This window comes from Monodon monoceros, unplaced genomic scaffold, assembly GCF_005190385.1.
Source record: "Monodon monoceros isolate NGI ecotype Baffin Bay Population unplaced genomic scaffold, NGI_Narwhal_1 Super_Scaffold_12, whole genome shotgun sequence".
NCBI lineage: Eukaryota > Metazoa > Chordata > Mammalia > Artiodactyla > Monodontidae > Monodon > Monodon monoceros.
In genome coordinates this window covers 157,739,007-157,762,503 of record NW_021703768.1, presented here as the reverse complement: position 1 = coordinate 157,762,503, position 23,497 = coordinate 157,739,007, and the positions used below count along the sequence as shown (strand labels likewise).

Below are 23,497 nucleotides of genomic sequence, written 5' to 3'. Positions count from 1 at the left end.
GATGAGGGAACTTTGGACTCAGAGACACAGAGAGGAGAACATCACGTGAAGACACAGACACGGAGGGAAGACAGCCACGTGACGACAGAGGCAGAGACTGGAGTGATGCAGCTACAAGCCAAGGGTGGCGAGCAGCCACCAGAAGCTGGAAGAGGCGAGAAAGGATCCTCCCCTAGAACCTCCAGAGGGAACGTGGCTCTGCTGACATCTTGACTTTGTACTTCTGGCCTCCAGGACTGCGAGGGAAATTGTGTTGCTTTAATCCAAGTGCCCAAGGCCCCGGCCGGTGGGTAAGGGATTGGTGTGTAGTTTTGTGGGTTTTTTTAGTCTTTTATTTATCTGTTTTGGCCGCATCGCGCAGAATGCGGGATCTTAGTTCCCAGACCAGAGGTCAAACCCACGCCCCCTGCAGTGGAAGCACAGAGTCTTAACCACTGGACCGCAGGAGAAGTCCTGGTGTGTATTTCATCTCAAGGATGAGGTGACAGCTCTGAGGTGAAATCCCACCCTGGGCATGTGACGCTGAGAGGCTGTCTTGAGGTTAGGTTGGTTCTGTGGGCAGAGTGCCTGAGACTGTACACCGCACGAGACAGCGTGGGAAAAGCTGGCGGAGCCAGTGTGTGCACACGTGTGGGTAAAAATACATTCTCGATGGCCAGGTACGACCTGGGCACATGTGCTGAGAATGCTAAGCAACGTCTTTGAAAATAAGTTGTAAACAGTTCATGAAGCAAAAAGCGGCAGAAGGACAGGAAGACCTGGCGAGCAACACAAGCAGAAGTAAGGGCTGTGGCCGGTGGCCACCTCGGGCTCACCTTGTTCCAGATGAAGGTGCCCAGCAGGTTGTTGTCCCCGAAGGGGTTGTCGGTGTTGGTGTAGCCCATGTACTCCTCGCCCCAGCCCATCTTCTCGCGCTGCTTCCTCTCCTTGGCCTCCTTCTTGGCCAGCCGCCGCGCCCGCTTCTCCTCGGGCGTCTCGAAGGCCTTCATCAACTCCTCCTGCTGCTTCCGCTCCTCACGCAGGCGCAGCCGCTCCTGCAGGCTCTGCCGCTGGCTCAGGACCGCCGCCGCCGCCCGAGGGCTCTGGGAGTGGCCCGGGGACGCGGAGCTGGATGCGGAGGAGCTGGGGGACCAGCAGTGTGGCCGCTGCTGCCACTGGCGGGCCCATCGGCCCCGCTGCTGCTGCCGCTCGTCACCCGAGTCGGACTGAGAGGAGCGGTCCTGGGAGCGCCGGTGGGCTGGCGGGGGGCTCCGGCTCTGCCTGCCTCGCCGCTGCTGCCACTGCTTCTCATCCGAATCCAACCTGCGGAGGGAACCCGTGAAGCTCTGCTCGCTGCCTGCTGGCCAGCCATCTATCCCACCGCCCTTTGCTGGGCGCCTGCTGGGTGCCAGGAGCTGTTCTAGGTTCTGGGGACATGGCAGTGACCAAAACGTTGATGGCCCCTGCCTGCACATCAACAAACACACAGTGTGACACTAGATGGTACCATGAGCTACCAAGATAGCGATGCAGCATTAGGGTGTGGAGAGGTCAGAGAGGATCTCTCTGAGGAAGTAACGCTGGAGGAAGTGGGGGAGGGAGCTAGGCGGACATCTGGAGAAACAGTGATCCAGGGAGAGGGCACAGCAAGAGCAAAGGCCCTGGGGCAGGAATTTACTTGGCATATTCAAGAAGCAGCAGGCAGGCCTGTGTGTCTGGAGCAGAGTGAGTGAGGGGGAGAGAGGGAGGAGGGAAAGGCAGGGAGGCAGGCTTGGGGCCAGATGGTACAGGAGCTACAAGCGCTGTCCAAGGTGTCCAGGGAGGGCTTACAGGAGAAGATGGTGTTTATCTGGTCCTATAGGACGGGCAGGAGTGAACTGGAGTAAGACGGTAGGGAATACAGAGCCTTGGAAGGGCACTGCGAGCAGGGAAGGCAACATACGAATCCTGGGGATAGATTCTTTAATGCTGGGGGCCTCTGAGCAACTAAATCTGTCTTTAGTTTGCCAAATGCTCCACTTACTAAGTTCACATCAAAGAATCTACACCATGAAAATCAATTATTTGATTTTCAAGTACGTAAATACAGACTGCAAATCTAATCAAATCTTCATAAAGGACATTGACTCTAATTACATTTCTAGGGTGGCTGATTCTTGTGAATAACTAAAATCTTAGAAACCCCTAGCTGATAATAACAAGACTTACAACTACACGTGAACCAATGCTAAAACATCAAGGCCAGGAGCTGAAACCAGAGTTAGCAAACTTTTTCTGTTAAGAGCCAGAGCGTCTATGGCACACCTACTCAACCCTGCAGTCACAGTGCAAAAGCAGCCACGGACTGTACGTGAACAAATAGGCATAAACTTGTTCAATAAAATCTTACTTCTAGACACCAAAACCTGAATTTCATATATTGGGTTGGCCAGAAAGCTTGTTTGGGTTTTTCTGTAACACCTTGTGGAAAAACCCGAATGAACTTTTCGGCCAACCCAAATAATTTTCACGTGTCATGAAATACTATTCTTTTGATTTTTTTTTTTCTTCTCCTCACCGTTTAAGCATGTAAAAACTATGCTTGGTCCACAGGCTGTAGTTTGCCAAGCCCTGGTTTAAATCATCTCTTTACTATTCCCTCTGCTTATATCTTCCTGGAATTCCTAGGTGGCAATGATCTTATGAGACCCAAAAGGAAAAGCCACCTTCTCAAACCTAGAGGGTGATCAGCTATGTCTGACAACAGTCACTCCGGCTATGGCGTGGAGAACAGGCTGGAGGGATGGGAGACAGCGCACGCCTGGAGAAGCCCCGTGGAGATCCTGAGGGCACAGATGAGGAAATCTGGGGGACAGTGGGGCAGGTACTGGCCTGAGTGTCACAGCCAATTATGGGCTAAGCCAGCACTAGGACGCAGGTCTGAGAGTCAGTTCATATCACGGTGCTGGTTCCTTTGTGCTGGAGCAGACTCAAGCCAACGCTGGCCAGGTGCCCCATCTCCAGAAGAAAAGGGCTGCGGGCTGAGGGGCGGCTGAGCACCAAGTCTCAGGAGTCAGTTGAGTCCTGCCGCCTGCCACCAACAGTTCTTTCCTCTCACACCCCACCTCCACTGGCAAGTGCTGTCACCTCTACTTCGGAAATCCCTCTCAAATCTCCCCATTTCCCCACTGTACCTCCCCACAGCCTCCCTCTCCTGAAGGCCACCATCATCTGTTGCCTGGACAGCTGCACTATCTTCCTCCTCCCTGGTGTCACTCCTGCCGACACGCTCAGTCCCTCCTCCACGCGAAAACCAGCAGGAGTTCTGCAAAGTAATCCAGACCACATCGCTCCCTGGTTCAAAATTCTCCACAGCTCTCTACTCCCCTCCAAATAACAGTCAAACCCTTCACCACGGTACACAAGACCGCACGATCTGGTCTCCCGCTTCCTCTCCGACCTCATCGACTCCCCTCCGCCTCGCTCACGGCGCCTCCTGCTGTACTTCCAACCACCAGGCGCCCTGCCTGGAACGCCTCTCGCTTTCCTTTCGCTGCCTGGTTAACCCCGACGTGCTCAGACGTCCCCTTCTTCAGGAAGCCCTCCCTGACTAACTCGGGGGTCTCCCAGCTCCCCGAGGGCTGGAGCCGGACCCCCAGCGCGGCTCACCCAGCGACCCTACCTGCGCTCCCGGCTCCTCCGCCTGCGCCGCCTCTCGTCGTCCCGGCGACGTCGGTTTCGCCGCCCATGGCTCCCGCTACAACTTCGGCTCCGACTCCGACTCCCACTCTGCCTCCGCTGCCTTCGGCCCCTGCGACCAGCCGACCGCGAGCGAGAGCGTGTATCGCGACCCATCGGCTGGGACGGTGGCGTCGGCGCGGACACAAATATCCGGGACCTGCGCCGGGGGCCTTCCTCGATCGCGGCGCGTGCCTGGCTGCCCCACCCTCGCCTGAGCAGGGAGATAGGAACCCATCTCGCGGCTCATCCTTCGGGGATTCCGACCCTCCCATAACCTCCCCACCGTCCTCAAACGTGGCCTGCGTAATGAACTCCTACCGGACTGTTGTCGCTAGGGCTGGGGATTCGTTCTTCAGGCAGTACTGGGGGCAGGCCCAGGTGGGTCCTCGAGCCTTAGGGAGCCAGAGGAGCAGTGGGCGGAGCAAGGACGAACCAGGAACTGTGAGGGGGCGGAGCCTGGGGAGGCGGGACCAAGAGAAGGTGGGGTCTCGGGGCGTAGCCAAGGGAGGCGTGTCCCGGGGGCGAGGTCTCGCGGCCTGTGGAGGCGGGGAAGCCTCACCGTAGGTGAGCGTTCAGGCTGCCCAAGGAGGCGAGGGGTGGGAGCTGGGACGGAGACGGAAAAGCCTTAGATGCTGGGCTGACCCTCTGTGAGAATCACCATCATGCTTCACCACCCGCCAATAATACCTATGTGTTTCAGGAGTTAAGGTAAAAAAACAAAACTTGGATAACTCAAGTTCCCCATTAACCCATTTCATAGGGGGGGAAACTGAGGCTCAGAGAGTGACAGTCACTGTAACACTCCCGCTCTCAATGAGGCAGTGCAGAGCTGGGATTTGAACTTGGTGGTCCAGCTTTGTCCTCTGGGTGCTGGCGAACCGTAAGAGGGCTTTGAGCAGGGAGGGATGAAAGGGGTCGTTAGGTGGGGTCCCTTCAGGGCAGGCAGACAGGGGCAAGACTGGAGGGGCAAGAATGGAGGCCCGGAGATCTGAAGGACCCCGAAGTCCTGAAGTCCTGCCCTGAGCTCTCCCAGCCCACCCCAGAGAATGGCACTTAATACTTTAAATGTTTATCCTATAACACAACTTCCTAACACCACCCTAGATGCTAGCTTTGTATGCTCTGCTTGGTGCCGAGGTGGCGCAAAGGGAACCCTTGATGACTGCCTGTCATGGGATGTGGGTTGTCCTGGTGATTTTCCCCATGCAGATGCATCCTTGAGCTTATCTGGATACTTATCTCTGAATGTAAGGTGAGCACATTCTCGATCGCCTAGTCTTGTGTATAAACAAGCCGAGCCGTCTGCGTCTGGGATTAAAACTGGGTTTTCCAAGGGCTTGCTTACAGACAGGATATTATTTTCATTGCAGTGTTTCTCAAATTGGGAGTCCGGGAGAAATATTTTCCCCTTAAAAGGGGTCCACGCATTACTCAACTTGAGAGACTCTGGCAGAACAAATACAAACTCCGGGGAGTGTTTGTTCCTTCCAGCTGGGTTGCACTGATGTGAGCTTTTAGTTTATCCGAGCTGAACTGGAACTCACTACTATTAAGGCATTCGGGTCCGTTGTTGTTATTTAATTATTTTGATTCTTACTAAGGTTTCTTTGTGCTCTCCTTCAAAGTCAGTCCTTAAACTCCCACTCAGACTTTCGGAACGCACAGAGAGACAAAGAGGTGGCTAATGCTTATTACCCGATTTATTAGAGAGATCTCTTCCAAGTAAAAAGGGGGGGGGGGATGGCGGGGCTGGGGGGTGGGGTCTCGGGGCTGCATATGAGTGTTACGGGGCCAGCAGTGGCTGCGGTTACAGAGGCGCCCATGGCTCTGGGTTTGAGCGGGATGGCGTCCTGTGCCCGAGGAGGCTGTACCCCGGATTGTCACACACCAGACCATGGGGGCTGAGCACACGGAACCCCCGGTGAGAATTAAGACACACAAGGTTTGCAGTTTCATTGTGTTTGGAAATCAGTTCGGCCATAAAAACAGGGTTGGGATGGGGACAGGCGATGCAACTGAACCACCAGAGAAGGTGGCCAAGGGTGCTCATCCCGGAGCGGGGACCGAGGGGCTGCGGCGACAGTACCATGGCAGGGGGCCCCAGTGGGACAGGAGTATTGCACTGAGCCAGGTGGTGGAGGGAGAGGGCGAGAGGAGGCAGAGGCCAGAGGCCAGCAGGGGACACACCGGAGGTTCCACCTTGTCAGTCTCAGAACACGCCTTTCATTTGTACACTCGTGCCCACGTTCGCAGTGACAGCAGCCGTCAGGGACGAGCTGCGACAGAACCAGGACATCGCCACAAAGGAGTCGAGAGACTTCCATCCTGGGGCGGGGTGGGGGGCGACAGCCGGCTGGGTCCAGGGCCCTCCTTGCTGGGGGTCTGGGGAAGGCCGCGAGTTCACTACACGTGATAAATAAGGTCCTGCCTTCCTACCCTTGCCCTGACCATAAGCACATGCCTCCCATCGGCCCAGTCTGCAGACCACTTTGCATCCGTGTGACAGTTCTCTGAAAAAGGGACAGAGAATGCAACTAACACAAAGGGGGTCTTCAAAGGGGTGTTCATGACTTAGCACAAAAATGAAAACGTCTTGGTCACCAGAAGGTTTGCAAATTTCTCCAAGTCAGCATCAGACTGATGCATTTGTTCCGTGGTTCACTCAGGAAAGCCTGAGGGGCCCAGCTCCTGCAGCTCCAGGTGGCTAAGGGCGCCCTGGACGTGGGGCCCGATGCTCTGGTGGTCCCCACGGGACACAGTGTCTCTGTGCGCGGCCTCTGGGGGCCTGGGCGGGGACTCCGGTCGGCTTTTGGGCGACTCAGCAGTCCCTGTTCGTCCCCTTCAGACCTCTGCCCACTCAGCCCGCCTCCCCCTGGGCAGGACGGGGCAGGCACTGAAGAGGGCGCCCGTGTGAAGTCCAGGCGAGGACGTTCTGGAGTCTGGACACACCTTCCGTGGACAGGAGGGGAGGACGCTGTTTTGCTTCTAGTCCAGGACACTGCAGGCTTGTTTGGGCAGGTCCTCTTCCCAGAGCTGCTTCGTGCTGAAGTGTCCCCAGGACACTGCAGGCTTGTTTGGGCAGGTCCTCTTCCCAGAGCTGCTTCGTGCTGAAGTGTCCCTGGCGGCCCTGCGCGGGGAGAGCGCCCAGGGCGCAGCCCGGTTCTCCAGGGAGGAGAGGTGCAGCTAGACACCAGGTTCTGGCCAGGAGCACGAAGCGGGCTGTGCCGGGGAGGCGAGGAGGGGGCCCGCCGAGCACGAGGACAGCAGTGTACGCAGTTTGCAATGGACTCAAAAAATCAAATTCCTGGGTCGGTAGGTTCTCCAGCTGTCTCAGGCTCCACCAGGGAGGCAAAGGTGGGGAGAAATTTTCCCAGAAGGTGCAACTTCCACTCCACGCTAGCTCCCAGCTCCTCCCATGCAGGGCGGGGCGGGCCAGGGGAAACCATCCCTGTTGTGTCCCTCTCCAGAGGCGGGAGAGACCCTGCAAAGCTGCCAGCTCCAGCAGCCTGCTGTGGACACAGCAGGGGCCCCTGGCGACTGACCTGTGGGGCTCTGGGCCCAGCAGTGGTTGCCCTGCTGAAGATGACCATCCAAAAAAAAAAAAATTTGTTTTTCACCAAGAATTTCTTCTCCTGTCCTTCAGTCGGCACAGGTGCCCCCACCATTAAAAAGGAAGAGGATGCCCACCTCAGTCCTCTTACTCAAGGGGGTCTGGTCCTCTAGGCCGGGCACCTGACTGTGGGGCTCTGCTCCAGGACACGGCTCTCGGGAAGTCCCGTGGGCTAAGGGCCCGGCCGCCTCCTCCCAGCTTGGTCCGTCTTCTGGAGGAGAGGTAAGCCCACGGCCCTGAGTTCCATTGAGAGGGGGCGGCCGTGCGTCCACATGGAGGTTCTAATCACGCCTGGTGATTCCTGCTCAAGGTCACCGGGGAGGTGGGAAACAGATGCTGAGAGATGGCAGGGGTGACAGGGTGGAGAGCGCCCCCAGCCACCGCCCGGCCACCCTCAAGGACTGTGTCCGGCTCTTGGCCCAAAACCCTGAGCCAAGAGCACCTGGCAGGCGCGATGGGAGGCCTCCAGAGGCGCCCTGGGGACCCAGTGGCCCTTCCATCCCAGGGGCCCGTCCATCCTGGCCAGGACTTGGAATGGATTCCACTGGGGTGCAGGTCCCCAGAGCCTAGGGCCTGGTTCCCTCAGCAAGACACATGCAAGCACAGCAAAGAACCAGAAGTGCAGTGGAATGGAGTTTTTTCTTTTCCATTGTGTGGTGGTTTTGTGTTTTTTTTGGCCTTTTTCTTTTTCTAAAAAAACACACGTGTGCTGCCATGTCTGTGCAAAGAATAAGGGCCCCAAATAAATACATGATCAGAAACTCAGGAGGGTTCACAGTATCAGGCATAGGGAGCTGACAGGGAGCCGGGGCCAGGTGAGTCGCCCGGATTGGGATCGCTGCAGCCCGAGCGTCCGCGCCGTCGAGGGGAGGGCGAGGGTGAGGGCCGGCGGCCAGGCGGGCGTCTCCCCAGCTCTGGGCTGAGCAGGTGGGCAGCACCTCCAGGGAGCAGCCGGGGCAGCAGCAGACACTCGGCTCCGTCAGTGCCTGCATAGGAATTACTGAAGAGGCAGGGGGCGGGTGAGGCCATGTTGGGCCGGGGCCGGACCCACACCCGCCGGGCCTCCCCTGGCCGGGTCGGGCCCCACAGCTGATGCCGAGGGCCAGGGACCCCAGGAGCCATGAGGGCTGGACACAGGCCCCCGCACGGTAGAGCCCGGCTGCCCCTCCCACCCTGGGCCTCAGTTTCCCTGTCAGTCCCGGGGTGCCTGGAGGCCAGGCTCTCAGGCCCTCCTTGGCCAAGGCCACGGGCCTGAGCCCCGAGTGGGCCCGGCTGGCCAGCCGCGGCGCACTTACTGTGTCGCTCTCGCCGTCGGAGGCGGGGTGGGCCTGCGTGCTATAGTGAAGCGGGGAGTACACCCAGCTCCTCTCATCGGTGGGCTGGAGGGCAGGCGGGCGGCACGTGCGGGAAGGGCGCAGAAGAAGAGCAGGGTGCGAGGAGGTGCGACAGAGGCGACAGGAAGGAAGGAAGAAACAGAAATAAAAGAGGGGGCCCCCGAGGTGGCACGGGTGGGCGGCTCAGCCCCCGCTGCCCTCTCCCTGACGGGGACCTGCCCCAACCCGGATGGCCCTCGGGCTCGGCGGGGCCGGGGGCCGGGCCTCTGGGGCTGAGTGGCCAGAGCGCGGTGGGGCGGGGCAGCAGGAAGCGGTGAGCAGGGGGGTCAAGGCAGGGCCGGCACAGCAGGAGGCGGGGAGGGTGGGCGGGGCTTGGTTTGCTCTGCTGTCCACCCCCACCCCCCCCCACCCCCCGCCATGGCACCCTGACCTCCAGCCTAGCCCGGCAGCACCCTGGAGACCCTCTGCTGGGGGTCCTGAGTGGTGGCGACGGGGGGAGCCCATTTCCTGACCCGGGAAGCCTTTCAGCACTGGCACACACAGGTTTGCTCAGGAGAGACCCAGGCAGGCGCCACCCAGAGAGCAAGCAGCAGAGGCCTCCCTGCCCCGCTCCAAGAGCCCAGGGTCACCTTCCTGGGGAGGGGGCGCAGCGGAGCCCAAGTCCCGGCCTGGGGACAGGCAGAGCGGGGACTGGCCGCCGAGGGGCCACAGGATGGTCTTCCTCCAGCTGCGTCTGGGGTGGGGTCCCAGTCCGGGTCCCACCGCGGCGAGGACATACATTCCTCTGGCCCCCTCGTCCCTCCCAGGTCTGCTCTCACCACCAGAACATTCTTGGGGCTCCCCCGGCCGCCTTCTGTTCTCTCTTCCTTCAACGTCCCCCACAGCCTGTGACCTCCACCCCTGCCGCCAGAGCACACACCTGTCCTGGCCACGTCCCCCTGGGCGTCCCACGGCCCCTAAGCCCACGATGGCACCCCAAGACCCACCCCTCCTCGGCGGGGTTGGGGCACCACCAGCAACCAGCCTCTGCCCTGCTGCCCTCGGGGCCCGCCGGCCGCCTCTCCACCCCACCACCCCACCATCCCCGCAGCTCACAGGCCGTCCCGGTACCCGTGTGGGCCCAGGCCGTGCACCCACGAGAACCGTGTCCACCTATGGAGGGGTTCGCACAAAGCATCTGGGGCAGCAGGGCGAGACCCCAGCTCAGGCCCCGCTCATTCCTTCAGGGGGTCACAAAGCAATAACCCCCCTGGCCCCCTGCCCACCTGGGAGCCCGGGGGGCGGGGCCGGGCCCGTCTGGGGCCACAGCAGGTCCTGACACTGGGGTGGCTGCCCTGCTGGGCTCAGAGTGGGGATGACACAGGGGTCCCACAGGGAACCCCGTGAGGAGCCGGCCCTGGGTGACCCGCGGAAGTTGGGCCAAGGGCACGCCTGCCCCGCACGGCGGGCCTCGGGGTCCAGCCTTCCTCTTGCCGCTTCCTCTCCTCCCGTCGGCCTCCAGGCTCCTGCCTCTTCGGTGCTCCAGCCAAGACCGCCCTTCCTCTTCCGCCTCCCCACACCCTACGCGCTTCTCAAAAGTCCGGGTCAACCCCCCTCCAGGCAGCCTCTGCCACAGCACCCCACCCCACGGCCCTAGCGCGCCACGTGTCCCCGACTCTGGGACCATCTCTGGGGAGCGGCATCCCTGGCTGGACCGAGCATGGTGGGAGGGCTGTGGAAGCAGTCTCCCTTTTTCAGGCTCGCCCGGCAGCGCCCGACACCCAGTGACGCTCAGAGGGGCTGCTGACGGGGCTGGAGTGTGGTCTCCAAGGGGCCTCATCTTGAGAACACAAAGTCTCGCTTTAGGCCTTTGCCTTGTCCTGCCCGTTTGAGTGCTGTGTGCCTCTGGGAGGTTACTTGGCCTCTCTGGGCCCCCATTTATTGCTCACAATGACAATAACAAGTACTAACGATGCCACCGCTACACAATATCCCCATAGCATCCCAGACACGCTGGGTGGATAAGCGTTTATTAGACACACAGGTGCCTGAAGCTTGGGATCCAGATTGTGTCTACCCTGTACTCTCATGGGCTCCCTGGAGAGCCAGGGACTCGGTGTCTCCATCTGTGAAATGGGTATGGAGACACCAGCTCCTTTCTCCTGCAGTTAAGGGCTTGGCTTTGCAGTCCCGCTGCTGACTCATGACGCTACACCCTTCAGGGGACAGACAACCCGTGGGAGCCGTCAGCAGCGAGGTCTGAACAAGTGGGAGCAGGGCACCTGGCACGTCCCTGACCCGGGAGGGTTGGGACAAGGGGCAAGGGTGGCCAAGGGATGGGGGTCAGATGCAGACCCTGCCACAGCCAGGCCAGCCCCTGGAGCCCCAGCTGTGTGCCCGCAGGCCCAGTGATGCCCACCTCAGAGGGGAGTAAGCAACGTCCCCATGGGATGCCTGCAGCACAGAGCCCCACACGGGCCAGCGCGGCTGACCTCAGCCACAGTGACATTTTCCCCAAGTCCCTTCTCAGAGGAAGAGGAACAGCCAGGACCTGTGGCTCCCTGTTGCCCACGGCGCGGGGCGGGGCTGGGCTCCCTGGAGGCCTGCCACGGTCACTTACAGTCCCTGAGGAGCTCAGCGTCACGGCCCGCAGTCGGCGATGCCGGGGAGAGTAAATCCAGTACCTCCCATCGGTGAACTGGGCGGGCCGGGCGGGCGGGGGAGGAAGCAAACAGAGGACAGGATGAAGTGACAGGATGAGGCCACAGGGATCTGGCAGGTGGTCAGGCAGGGAGGGCGCCGGGAGGGGCAGGTGAGCCGATGGCCAAGCAGGAGGTGCGGGCAGGGGTCCCGCTGGCTTCCTTCTCTGCCGCGCGGGGCCGGGCTGCCCACTCAGGGATTTCGGGACCCTGACGCACACAACAGGACACGGCCCCAGGGGCCACCTCCCACAGATCCAGAGAGCGGGAAGCAACCAGCCCCGGCGGGAGCTGACGGCAGGTGGGGGGACACACAGGGTGCACTTGGTACCCTGGAGGCCAGGCAGGGCCGTGCCCTGGCAGCACTGGCTCGGGGACCGAGAGCAGGGAGGTCGGTGTTAGTTACGAAGCAGCGATGCCAGCGGGAGGGCCAAGCTCACCCAAACAGGCCCCAAGGCCCAGCGCCGGGCAGGGGGCAGGCCCCGGCTCATTTTCCTGGGGCAGGGGCAGGGGTCAGAGGTGAGAATGAAGGTCCGGGAAGAGGACAGGCGGCTGGGCGCGTGTCTGGCCCTCTCTGTTGTAACTGGGACCGTGGGATCCCTGAGCAGGGCCACCCAAGGGAGATGGCTCCAGGACCCACTATCGGGGGCTCCCTGGCCCCCGGGCACCCACTTCACCCAGGCTCCTGGTTCAGCTCCCTGCCCGCCCACGGGAGGTGTGTGGGGAAGGAGACCCCCGGCGCTGGAGTGAGGCCCCGGGTCCCCGGGGCAGGGCCCCTTCCGACTCTGACGGACGCCACCTCGTCCGGGAGCAGCTGTGCACCCTCATCCTGTGAAGGCGGCAGTGGGGCCCACCTGCCCCTCTCGGCGGGGCCCTGGCCTCCCTGCGCACGGAGCCCGCCCTCCGCACCCACCACCCAGGGAGTAGGTGCGCGTCATGCCAGCCCACCACGGCCAGCCCGGGCTGCCCGGCACCCAGGGCCTGGGCCTCCCCTCAGGCCAGCGGGGCCAAGCACTTGACGACTCCAGATGTCTCCCGGGGCACTGCTGAAGACAGGGCCTTGGCTCGTGACCAGATGTGGTCATGAGGCCCAGGCCGGAGGGCCTGGGCTGGATGGTGAGGGACGGGGGTGCTCCCCAACACCTGAGTGTGAGCGTGCTGGCCGGGCACGTGGCCCTGAGTGTTGAAAGGTGACCACCCACGGGTGCCCGTGTGCCTGAGTGTGAGTGCACGTGCAGGTGTGCACAGGCGCCTTGAGTGTGCGACGTGTCAGCACGAGCCTGTGAGGGAGCAGTGTGCGTGTGTGTGAACGGGTGTGGGTGTAAGCACACGTGGGTTTGTACAGGCACGTGCGTGTGTGTGCACGTGTGAGCACAGGTGGTGGAGGGTCCGGCGACGGGAGGGATCCCGGGAGGACTTACAAAGTAGATGTCTGTGGCGGGCGCGTCCTCCTCGTCTGAGGCCTGGCTGGCGGGCTCGGAGGCCTGGCTGGCGGTTTCCACTTCGACGGCGGCAGAGGCACAGGCCGGGGATGACCCCTCCCTGGGGACACGGGGAAGACACGGGAGTCCTGGCTGGGGGTGCTCTGGACAGCCCGCGCCTTCTCCAGCCCACACCCCAGGACCCTCCCTGCTCCGCACCGTCCTTGACGCAGGGAGTCCGACTGCAGGGATGCATCCTGTCTGACACGTTCTAGTTCCCGCACAAAACAAACAGAACACCCCCAAGCACTGCTGCAGCCCAGGGAACAATGTGCCCACCCCCGAGCAGGCGGGCCCTTCCCCCTCTATTTGCTCAGCTTCACGCCTGTGGGCAGATCCCCGCCTCACCACTCACTTGCTGGGCAGCCATGAGGACCATGTTCTTTCTCGGAACCTCAGTTTCCTCGTCTGTAAGGTGGGGACACATGGCACCTACCCCCGAGGGGCCAGAACCTCTTTCTCCTCTTTTCTGAGCACTTACTAGGTGCCAGGCCTGTCTGAGGGCCTCGTGTGAATGAACCCACCAAACTTCCACTCGGGAAGGAGGGATGCTGCTGCTGTCCTGTGTTACAGATGAGGAAACTGAGGCTCAGAGTGAAGGTGAGGAACGTGCCCGAGGCCTTGGCTGGCGGCCATGTGACTGGTGACTAAATTTCACCTCCTGGATGAAATGACGAGTTCTGAGAAGAAAGAGCACCTGTAACCGTGCAGAACTGGTTCTCCAGTCACGTTTGAGGGCAACTTGTTTTGGGGGGCAAAGACTGAATGACATTTCCCACCGCGACACTTCAGTTAATGGCAAAAAAGCTGACAGTGGCAGGAAGTGGTGCGTGTGTGTGAAATAATAGCAAAGTGCACCTGGGAATGTGTGCTGGGAGTGCTAAGTAAAGTCTCTAGAAATAGAACAGAAATTCTAAAAAGTATATAAAGCAAAAATTATGGGAAAGGCAAGAAGAACTGGATAAGGCAATTACAGAATTAAACAGCCCAAACAGATAAGAGGCAAGTAAGGACATAAAGGAACCGATGACACCAATCAAGACACTGGACAGAAAAGGCTTGTAAAGAACTTTCCATCTTTTCACAGAGAAGACACTTTTCTCCCAAGTGTCCACGGACACTTAAAAAGTGAATTTTGGGGACTTCCCTGGTGATGCAGTGGTGAAGAATCTGCCTGCCAATGCAGGGGGGACACGGGTTCGAGCCCTAGTCCAGGAATGTTCCACATGCCGTGGAGCAACTAAGCCCGTACGCCGCAACTACTAGGCCTGCTCTCTACAGCCCGAGAGCCACAACTACTGAGCCCGCCTGTCACAACTACTGAAGCCTGCGTGCCTGGAGCCCTTGCTCCGCAACAAAGAGAAGCCACTGCAATGAGAAGCCCGCGTACCACAACGAAGAGTAGCCCCCGCTCAGCAACGAAGACCCAACCCAGCCAAAAAAAAAAAAAAATAGCGTAATTTTTTGGCTGCATTGAGCAGCATGCGGGATCTCAGTTCCCCGACCAGGGATCGAACCCCTGCCCCCTGTAGTGGAAGCGCAGTCTTAACCACCAGGGAATTCCCCAAAGCGTAGACTTTTTTAGGCCATTTTCTTCAGCTCGAAACCTAATAAAGTTAGAAGTACCAAAAAGGTAAACAAAAAATCTTAAACACTTGAGAGACACCCCTAAAAAGCCTTAGTCCAGGGTCTCCCCCTCAGCACTGCTGACATTGGGCAGGTCATTCTCTGCTGGGGGCCATCCTGGGCGCTGTGGGGTGTGGAGCAGCGTCCCTGGCTCCCACCATGATGCTAAGAGCACCCCCGGTCGTGACCACCAAAGATGTTCCCAGACACTGCCCACTCTCCCCTGAGGGCAAAATCACTCTCAGGTGGTTGAAAGCCACTATCTTAATTCAAAAAAGAAATAAGAAAAAAATCACTAACCATGCACATGTGAGTCAGTATAAAAGAACTGCTTCACGTCAAAACCCACGGGACACCGCAAAAGCAGTACTCAGAGGAAACTACATAGCCTTAAGGGCCTCATTATTAAAGAAAAAAACGAATTTAAGCACTGGAAAAAAGAAACAAGTGAGAAAACAAACCAGAAGCAGCTAGAAAGAAGTCATTACTGGCGAGTTACAGTGAATGAAATAAAAACAAAACACAACAGGGGAAAAGGTAACCAAGTCCCCAACTGGTTCTTTGAAAAGCTTGTAAGTTGCTATCTCGCAAGCCCCAGCAAAGCTAAGAGGGCGAAGAGAGGAAGAGTGGGAGGGAAAGTGACCTCAGATGACAGGGCGGCTCTGAGCCCTGGAGGAGGCGACCCTTCCCCAAGTGCAAGTCCCCCGCTGCTCCCGGCATCACGCGCTCCCTTCCCCCCCATGCCCCACATCCCACGCCCCGGAAGCCCCATTCCCGCCCCCAGCTTGCGGACTACTTTTCCCAGCCTGCCCAGCGGACAGCTGGCCACGTGACCACGCTCGACCAATGGGGCCAGAGCAGAACTGGAATGCAGGAACCAGGTAACGGGACTGCAGGGGCTCGAGGGCCACTCACCCCGCATCTTCCTCTTTGGGGACCACGATTTCCACGCTGCACGCGGGCTCCACCTGCACCGTGATCTGCTGCAGGTCCTCCTCCGCATGCGCCTCCTCCTGGGGCCTGGAGGCAATGGGAAGCCGCGCCTCAGTTTCCCTCCTCACCCGCCCCCCACCCCCACCCCAGGAGCACCAGCCGAGCTCCAGGCCGGTGCCAATTTCCAGTCCCGGTAACAAGCTGGTAGCCTCCACAAGGTGCTGTCTCCGCGCACCATCAGGCCAGGGCCCTGAGCCAGCCCAGCTCGCACCTGGTCCCTCTGGCCGTCATGCCCGCCTGGGGGCTGCAAAAGTCCACCTGGGGCTATCCTGTGACTCTGGCACCAGCAGAGGCATAATGAGTGAATGGTGGCCTGGATCCCGCCCACCCCCTGGGGGCAGCTAGGCACCTGCCTGGGGCCTGGACTAGGGGGTGAGGTAGTTCTGGGGTTCCAGGCTGAGACCCGTGGTGCAGGTGGGTCAGAACATTGCAGCATCCAGGCGTGCAGAATCTCTGGATGGCAACACCAGGGAGCAAAATGGTGGCTGACGTCAGAGCAGGTAGCTGGACAGAGGGGGATGCACTTTGCACCAAAGATGTTTTGTACCATGACTTTTTTTTTCAACTGGCAGGAATTATCCCAAAAAAACTAATTACAGAAATGCCCTCTTCACTGCAGTCCTGTTACAAGATCAAACAACTGGGAACAACCCAAGTGTCCATGGCCCATTAGAGGGACGGCAACCAGCACATGCTCCACCTGCTCAGACAGGTGACCTTCTGCTGGTAGGTGACAGAGTAAGGGGCAGTGTGCCACCCAGAGTGCACGCTGGTCAGAATGCGAGGAGAGACAGGCCCGAACGTGTGTCTGCTTGTATATTCACAAATATCTCCGGAAAGAGACAAAAACTCCCTCCGGGGGGTTGCTCCCAGAAAGGGGAGCAGGCATGGGGCAGGGGGAAACATCTTAACTATTTTCCTTTTTGTATCTCTTAGAATAAAAATATTAATAAAAAGAGAAAGAAGAACCAACAGGCACGTGTGGGAGCAGGGTCCTCTGGGCACCCAGGTGGGAGACAGACACAAAATCACCTGAGATATTCTATGCGGTCTAGAGCCTGACTTGAATCTGTGCCCAGAAAGGAGTGGTCAGAGACGAAGGGCTCTGGGTGGGGAAAGTGGAGGAGGTACTGGGGCGGGCGGGCGGGAGAGAGGGAGAGGGCTGGGGTCTCAGCTCACCGGCCATCCTGTCCGGAGGACTGCGTGCGCCGTCTGCAGAGAGACCACAAGGAGGTGGGAGAAGTGGGGCGAGGCCCCGCCCACGCACAGCCCCCCGTGGAGGGACACGGCTGGTCTGCTCACCTGTACCGCGGCTGCTCTGATGTCTCCGAGGGGGACCGCTCTGGGATGGAGAGGGACGTGGAGGACAGGGTCGTGGCAATGGAGGCGGTGGTGGCCTCCTCGAAAGAAGGCGGTGTGCAGGGCAGGAGGTCTGGCCGGCCTGTGGCGAGTAGTGGGTGGGCACTTGCGGGGGCCTGGGAGGCCTCTGGGCTCCACCTACAACTCGGCTCACCCTCTACCACCCATGCCCCCCACTCCCACCTGCCACCCCACACTGTCGTCCCTGCCAGCTTTAAGCGGGCAGATGTGCTCCAATTTCCCCCTGGCATAAGACCTTCCAGTAGCTTCCCACTGCTCTCAAACTGAAATCCGAATCCCTCCCTTCGGCCCCCAGGGTGTCCTGCTCCACAGGCCTCACCTGCCCTCTCCCCCCTCCCCCTCTGCTCCAGACACACAGGCTCCTCACTGTGCCTCCCACACAACAGGCTAGGCCAGGTCGCACCCCAGGGCCTCTTGCACAGGCAGCTTCTCCCTTCCTTGATGCTCTTCCACCAGCCCCTCCCTGCCTGGAATCTCTGACCCAGGGGACGGGAGGGACCTTCCAGAACATCAGGCCCAACCCCATCAAGTACTTCATCCCTCCAGGTCTCTGTGCACCTCTGATGTGAAGGGAGCCTGTCACCTCTGGGGCGTGGGTTGGGGGGGGATGGGCGGGGAGGCAAATTCTATGCTCAACCTTCGCTGTGGCTCTTCCGGGGGCCCCGTCCCAGCTGCTCCCCACTTCCCAGCTGGGTTCCAGTCACTGCCCCTTCCCATCCAGGCTGGGCCCAGCTGCAGGGGCCGCTTCCTCCTGTTGGACTGCTGCTGTTGCTCCCTGAGCCCCTCCCTTCCCAGCCCCCCAGGGACGACGCCTTGCCCCAGGGGCCCCCTTATCTCCCGGCCGCCTGCTCACCTTCGTCCTCCAGCGTTGGGTAGCTGCGGGCCCCCCGCAGGTCGTACTGCGCGTCCTCCCGCTCGCTGGGGATCTGGCTGGCCGAGAAGGCGGCAGTGGGCCCCAGGGGCTTGACGGCCAGCAAGGCACCGCGGCCCTTCTTGGACGGCGAGGACTTGAGGGCTGCAGAGGAAGGGCGGTTGTTGCTTGGGTGGCAGCACCGAGGCCGGGCCCTGCAGCCCCTGGTGCCTCTGTTGTACAAAAGCCTGGTTGCCCCCCCCAGCCCCGCCTCCAGCCTGTCCCCCAGTGCTCTTCACTCTTGGTGGAGAAAGCCTGCCCTGCTTTCCACCCAGCTTGCCTCGGGAGGTGCCAGGAGCCCCAGGTACCTGTCCTGCCTGTCAAGAGAGATGGGACGAGCCCGCGGGGACCCAGCACTCCCACCCCGGCCCCCAGAAACAGCAGCAGACCAGCAGCTGCCAACATTTGCCAAGCACTTTGGGGCCTCACCCACTGTGTCCCAGCCCACCCGGCCACGGCCCCGCCGCTGACATGGAAGTCAAGGGCCTGGGACAGTGGGGCTCAGCACCAAGGGTCTGGCTCCCATGCAGGCTGCAACGGCCTGGGGAACGCAGCTCAGCTCTCGGGGCCCCCAAGTCCTTGTCTGCAACATCAGGGTCAGGGGAGGCAGGTAAGCCCCGAGACGCCCTCTGCGCCCCGTCAGGACCTGTCACCACCCTCTCCCAGCGGGCCCTGTGACCTCTGCCCCCAGCATGGCGAGCTTAGCTCCCGCATACAGTAGGTGCTCGGTTTGCCTTAGGCACAGCCATCCAGTCCCTGGAGGCCGGCACTCCCTGGACCACAGCACCCTGAGAAGGTTCCAGGAAGAGATGTGCTGGTAAAGGTTAACAGCTGGCTCTCTGGGGACAGATGCTGGGTTTGTGGTATTTGCCGATTTCCATGGTGTAAACGGTCCTTCCACAGTCAACCTCAGCGTACAACTAGATGTCACAGAACGTGGAGCTGTGCCGAGAGCCAGCTGCAGGTGACCGGCGCTGGCTCATGGCCCGCACACATCTGGCCCAGGCAGTGAGAGCAGCCCCCCAGCTGAGAGCCAGACACTGGGCCTGCCCCTTCCCGATGCCTGCGTGGAGCACCCATGGAGTGCAAGGCCTGGACAGTAAGGCGCACACCAAGACCACCCCCACGCCCACAGACGCTTACTGAGCACCTACTGTGTGCCAGGCCCCGAGCTGGACGCTGGGGACGTGGAATGACCAGAGTGAACAAGCACCCTGCCTTTTGGGGGTGGGTGAGGGGTTGAGGGGGCCAACGACAGACACATAGGGAGAAAGACCCCTTCAGGCCCCATGTGGGGTCCGGCCTGGGGTGCACCAGGGTCCGTGACTCTGGAGGCCCAGCACGGACACAGGACCTCCAGAGGCCACCATGGGCTGGGGCCACCACGATTCCCCTGTGCCCTCCCCGACGACGCCCAGTTGGGCTGATGACCGGCCGGCTTCCGTGTGGCAAGGTCCCGTTTCCTTGGCAACGGTGCTTCCCCACTGATCGCGTGCGTGAACACACCTCCCCCTCCTGGCTCTGTACAGATGGGGAAACTGAGGTGCGGAAGGGGCGTCACTTGCTCAAGGCTGCGCGGGAAGGAGAGGACTGGGATTGGGCGGGCGCCACCCCCACTGCCCTGTGCCCTGGACCAGGTCCCCGCCTGAGGCCCAAGGCTGGCTGAACACAGGACCAGCGCTCCAGGTTTACCCTGCCCTTGATCTTCCGCCCTCCTCCCTCCACGCCCCCACCCAGAGGGCCTGGGCACTCACAGGAGTTCTTCCGGAAGACCGTGTTGCTCATGAACTTGAAGAAGCGCTCGGCGTAGAAGCTGGGTCGGTGCACAGAGATGGTGTCCTGGGAAGGGAAGTAGGGGCCCGAGGGCAGGCAGGTGTGAGCGCTGTGGCCCCATGGGGGCTCCCGTGTCGGGGGCGGGATGTAGCCTCTGTGGGGAGGGGACCCAAGGAGCAGGTAGGGACAGGGAAGCAGGAAGGTGGTTTCCTAATAACCGCATCTGTAATTTTAACTTTTTGAACCATGTTTCAAAGAGGTAAACAGGTAAGTATCAAAATCAAGAAACCGGAAAGAATCTCTAAAGCAAGGGTAGGGGAGAGCACGGCCCGTGCCTGCTTCGAAAGCTGGGTTGCAGGCCTGTCCCTGTGGCTGAGGGAGGCTGGTGTCCTCGGGGCAGGCAGGCCCGGCGTCCTGCACTCAGGTGGGGGCAGCCCTGGCCACGCACTGCTCCTCATCTGTGCCACGCGGAGACTGGAGGCTGCCGGGCTTGCCAGGATGTAGGGACGTGAGGCAAGGAGCCCGGCACACGGTCGGGGCGCGATACGGGCTGGGCCCCTGGACGGACACCCTTGCTGTCCCTGGGATCCAGTCTCCTCGCCCGCTATGGCACGGTCTCCCTAGCACTGCTGACAGCAGGCCGGTCATTCTCTGGGGGTTGTCCTGGGCACTATGGGGTGTGGAGCAGCATCCCCGGTCCCCACCCACTCGATGCCAGGAGCCCCCCAGTGTGACCACCACAGATGTCCCCTGACACCGTCCGGTGTCCTCCCCCAGCTGTAACATAACAGAACCCATCTGGACATGAGGCCTCCCACAATGAACGCTGCACTCTATCCTTGCCTGCGTGGGGGCGTGGCCACATGGCCACATGACCACGTTCTGGCCAATGGCTGGCGAGCGGAGATGAGCTGAGATAACGGAAGAGTCTCTCCGCCCTGAGAGGAAGGGCGCCCCTCCTTCCGGCTGGGGCCAGGGGCCGAGGACAACGCCTGGGGGTGTGCAGCAACACACAGGAAGAACCTGGCCCCCAACACTGAGGGCCATCCTACTGGCCCCAGGATGCTCACACCTGGATGGTTAACTTCCATCGACATTTGAGGCTCCTGGGGAGTCGACCCAAATCCTCTGATGGGGGTTGCGGCCGCGCAGCTGCAACCTGGACCTTCTCAGCGCTTATTCCGGAAGGTCCCCCAGACCCTCCAGACGCTGAGTGGTAGGCGGGCTAGTTAGGACGCTGGATTTTACAGACTGCAGGCACACACACAGCCCTTAGCACTTGAGTGAGAGCTGGCCTGCGGGGGGCGGGGGGACCCATGGGAGGAAAGGCCTCCGCCTGAGGGTCCACAGCTGGACCAGGGGTGCGCGGGCTGCCTCGGGCCCACAGGCAGGCTCTGTTTAGCCCCAACTCTTGGTCCTCACAGTCTTTTACATTCTGAAGTAATTCACTGCAAGTGTTCATGGGTTGGCTGCGCTCACAGGAAAACATGAATTTCAAGCTTTTCTCAAATAACTGAGCCAGTCCATCTAAGCAGGCCCCACCCCTATGGGGCAGCAGGGGTCAGAGTTGTGCAGTATTGCCCCCAGGGTGCAGCTGGGGCCCAAGACGCCCTCCACATCACACGTTCCCAGAATGCTCTCTGCCTGGCCGGCCCCTGACTCTCCGGGTCAGCCTGTCCTTGGGAATCCTTCCCACTCAGCTCGGGGCCCCCCGACCCGCTCCAGGAAGCCTTCGTGTACCGCTCACGGATGGCTTGGACCCCTCGTTGAGGAACCTGCAGCTGCCTTGCTTCCTCATCTCAGCCCTGACCCCTTGGCCCATGACTGTGGCTCCAGAAAAGGGGACACATCTCTCAGCTCTTTAGCACCTGTGCCTGGCCCAGGGAGACGGTCAGTGCGTTTGTGGACAGATGGACGGAATGAACGAACAAACGATGCTCACCCCATCATGGACGAGAGCCTTCCAGGTGTGTTCCAGCTTCTTGATGAACCTGCAGAGAAGAAAACGCCCAGAACGTCAGCCAAACCTTCAGGTCCAGGGGTTCTCTTCTGGGCAAGTCCATTCCAGGGGACACTGTTGATGTCTAGGAACGTTTGTGGTTGGCACGGGTGGGAGTGTTCCTGGCATCAACAGGGTAGAGGAGCCCTGGTCTAGAGCAATGAGGCCACCTGTTGGATCAGCCAGAGGCCACCTCCCCTTTCTTGCCCCCTTGACCGCCCCCCCCCCCACCTACTGGCTGCTCCCACCACATTCTCTGGGGGTGGCAGTGGAAAGGTCGTGGTACGTAGCCCCCCGTGGGGGACAAAGCCCACCGTTCCTCTCTCCCACGGGCCAGGCTGAGCCCGGCCCCTCACTGCTGGAGTGAGCGCCCTGCACCAAGACCCCCAGCTAGGCCCCACCTGACACCGGGGCTGGGGAGAATGTTGCCTCCTCCAGGCAGCCTTCCTGGACACCTCTAGGCTGCAGGGGGAAGGAGCCCCTCCCTTGGCACACACCTCCGCCTCAGGGTGAGCTCCCCTCGCCCCACCCGGGGCCTCTGCAGAAACCCTGGAAAGCTGCCTGCTCCTGCTCCAAACGGGAGGGAGACGCCTGCAGGGGATGGGGTCAGCCCTCAGGAGAGGAAACAGGCTGCAAACATCAGCCATCTGATGGGCAAGAGGTGACAAGCAGGCAGAGGAGTCACCCTACGCCAAGTGGAGTTCCCGGCACGGGGTGGGGTGTGGACGGGGGACCGCCACGGCCACAACCTGCCTGTCACGCCTGGACTGTGTGTAACTCCTTCGATAAAAAACTAACAAGAGACGCTCACTGCTGTAAGCGTGCAAAGCACAAGGCACGGGTAACGGAGCTGCCCGTCACCCAAGAGCGTCTGGTTCCTTCGGCTACACCACGCTCGTGTCCACACTCGAGACCACACAGCACATGGCACCGGCTGTGAGCATTTATTTCTGGAAGTGTAGGAACCTTCCAGAGATGTTGCGCTTCCCAGCCACAGGGTGTTTCCGTCTTGCTCTGTTCAGCCCAGCACTTGGCACACGGCAGGGCCCACAGTCAGCTGGCAATACCTCACCCACCACCCAGCCCTGCACTGGCCCTGACCGGGCCCTGACCGGGCTCTCACTGGGGAGTGGGGAGACAGGGTGGGGGCAGGCACCCACCCGTGGGACCGCAGGCTGGAGGGGGCACGGGCTCCCACCTGGAGGACCACAGGATGGGGGGCGGGCACCCACCTGTAGGACTGCAGGATGTCGATGATACCAATGTGTAGCAGAAGCCGCTCCCCGCGGCCGTTCACAGCGGGGATCCCGCCCATCCTGGGGAAAGGGTTCGAGAGTATCAGCACTTGCAGAGCTGGCTCAGGGGCAGGCCTGCCTATCAGGGGCACAGGCTGGAGGTGGCCTGGAGCCCCGAGCCTGGGGCCCTGGGCCTGGTCTGGGACTTGCAGGGACAGAGATGGAGGGAGACGCAGGCAGGACTGATGGGGCCTGGGGCTTGAGGATCCACACGCTCCCTGTAGGTGGCAGCCTGGCTGGACCCTCAGAGGGGGTCCAGGCACCTGAGAACCCCACCCTGGTGAGGGGTCGAGCAGCTCTCCCGGCCAGCTCACCGAGTCAAAGCTGGAGGCCACAGGGTGCAGAGAGGTCCCAGCCATGAGACCCAGATGTGCGCACACCCACACGTGCACACGCGGAACTTGCACACACGCGTAGGCACACGCACACATGCCCACATGTGCACACGCAGGCTCCCGGGCAGGACCAGGCTTCCAGGTGCAACCTGGGGAGTTAATGGCCTCATGCAGCCCCAGGCCGAGCCTGCCCGGCGCACTTAGCGAGGTTGCACGATGCAGCAGCTGTCCTGCAGTCATTAGGGCCCCAGAGGCTCTGCCGGCCACACTCCACACCCGAGCTCACCTGCACGCCCTGCCATCTTGCCTGGCCTGGCACCAAGCCTACGAACGCCAGACGGCTGAGCTCCGGGCCAGCTCGTGTCCTCCCACCCTCAGCCCAGT

General features: G+C 60.8%; 2 protein-coding genes across 11 annotated transcripts in view; both read right to left on the bottom strand.

The window, feature by feature from the left end:
• The window catches only part of CACTIN (cactin, spliceosome C complex subunit), a 13,752-nt gene extending 9,884 nt beyond the window's left edge, over positions 1 to 3,868 (bottom strand). The window contains exons 1-2 of the mRNA XM_029217845.1: positions 3,641 to 3,868; positions 816 to 1,302 (exon numbers count right to left, since the gene is read on the bottom strand). Coding sequence (XP_029073678.1) covers positions 816 to 1,302; positions 3,641 to 3,813 — 660 coding nt within the window. The 5' untranslated portion in view covers positions 3,814 to 3,868. The remainder of the gene's footprint in view (positions 1 to 815; positions 1,303 to 3,640) is intronic.
• A 1,572-nt stretch (positions 3,869 to 5,440) lies between these two features.
• Positions 5,441 to 23,497, bottom strand: part of PIP5K1C (phosphatidylinositol-4-phosphate 5-kinase type 1 gamma) — a 59,999-nt gene continuing 41,942 nt past the window's right edge. Inside the window, exons 9-18 of one of the 10 annotated variants that reach the window (XR_003792647.1) lie at positions 22,716 to 22,799; positions 21,427 to 21,475; positions 19,466 to 19,550; positions 17,655 to 17,816; positions 16,724 to 16,862; positions 16,601 to 16,633; positions 15,344 to 15,448; positions 12,743 to 12,863; positions 7,387 to 8,688; positions 5,441 to 7,275 (exon numbers count right to left, since the gene is read on the bottom strand). Coding sequence is in view for 7 of the 10 variants with exons in the window: in XM_029216521.1 (XP_029072354.1) it covers positions 7,876 to 8,688; positions 12,743 to 12,863; positions 15,344 to 15,448; positions 16,601 to 16,633; positions 16,724 to 16,862; positions 17,655 to 17,816; positions 19,466 to 19,550; positions 21,427 to 21,475; positions 22,716 to 22,799 (1,591 nt within the window). In the remaining 3 variants the exon portion in view is untranslated. Of the gene's footprint in view, positions 8,689 to 11,178; positions 13,483 to 15,343; positions 15,449 to 15,557; positions 15,926 to 16,600; positions 16,634 to 16,723; positions 16,863 to 17,654; positions 17,817 to 19,465; positions 19,551 to 21,426; positions 21,476 to 22,715; positions 22,800 to 23,497 lie in introns of those variants that run through there. The other 9 variants (XM_029216523.1, XR_003792650.1, XM_029216521.1 and 6 more) reach the window with 9 other exon arrangements.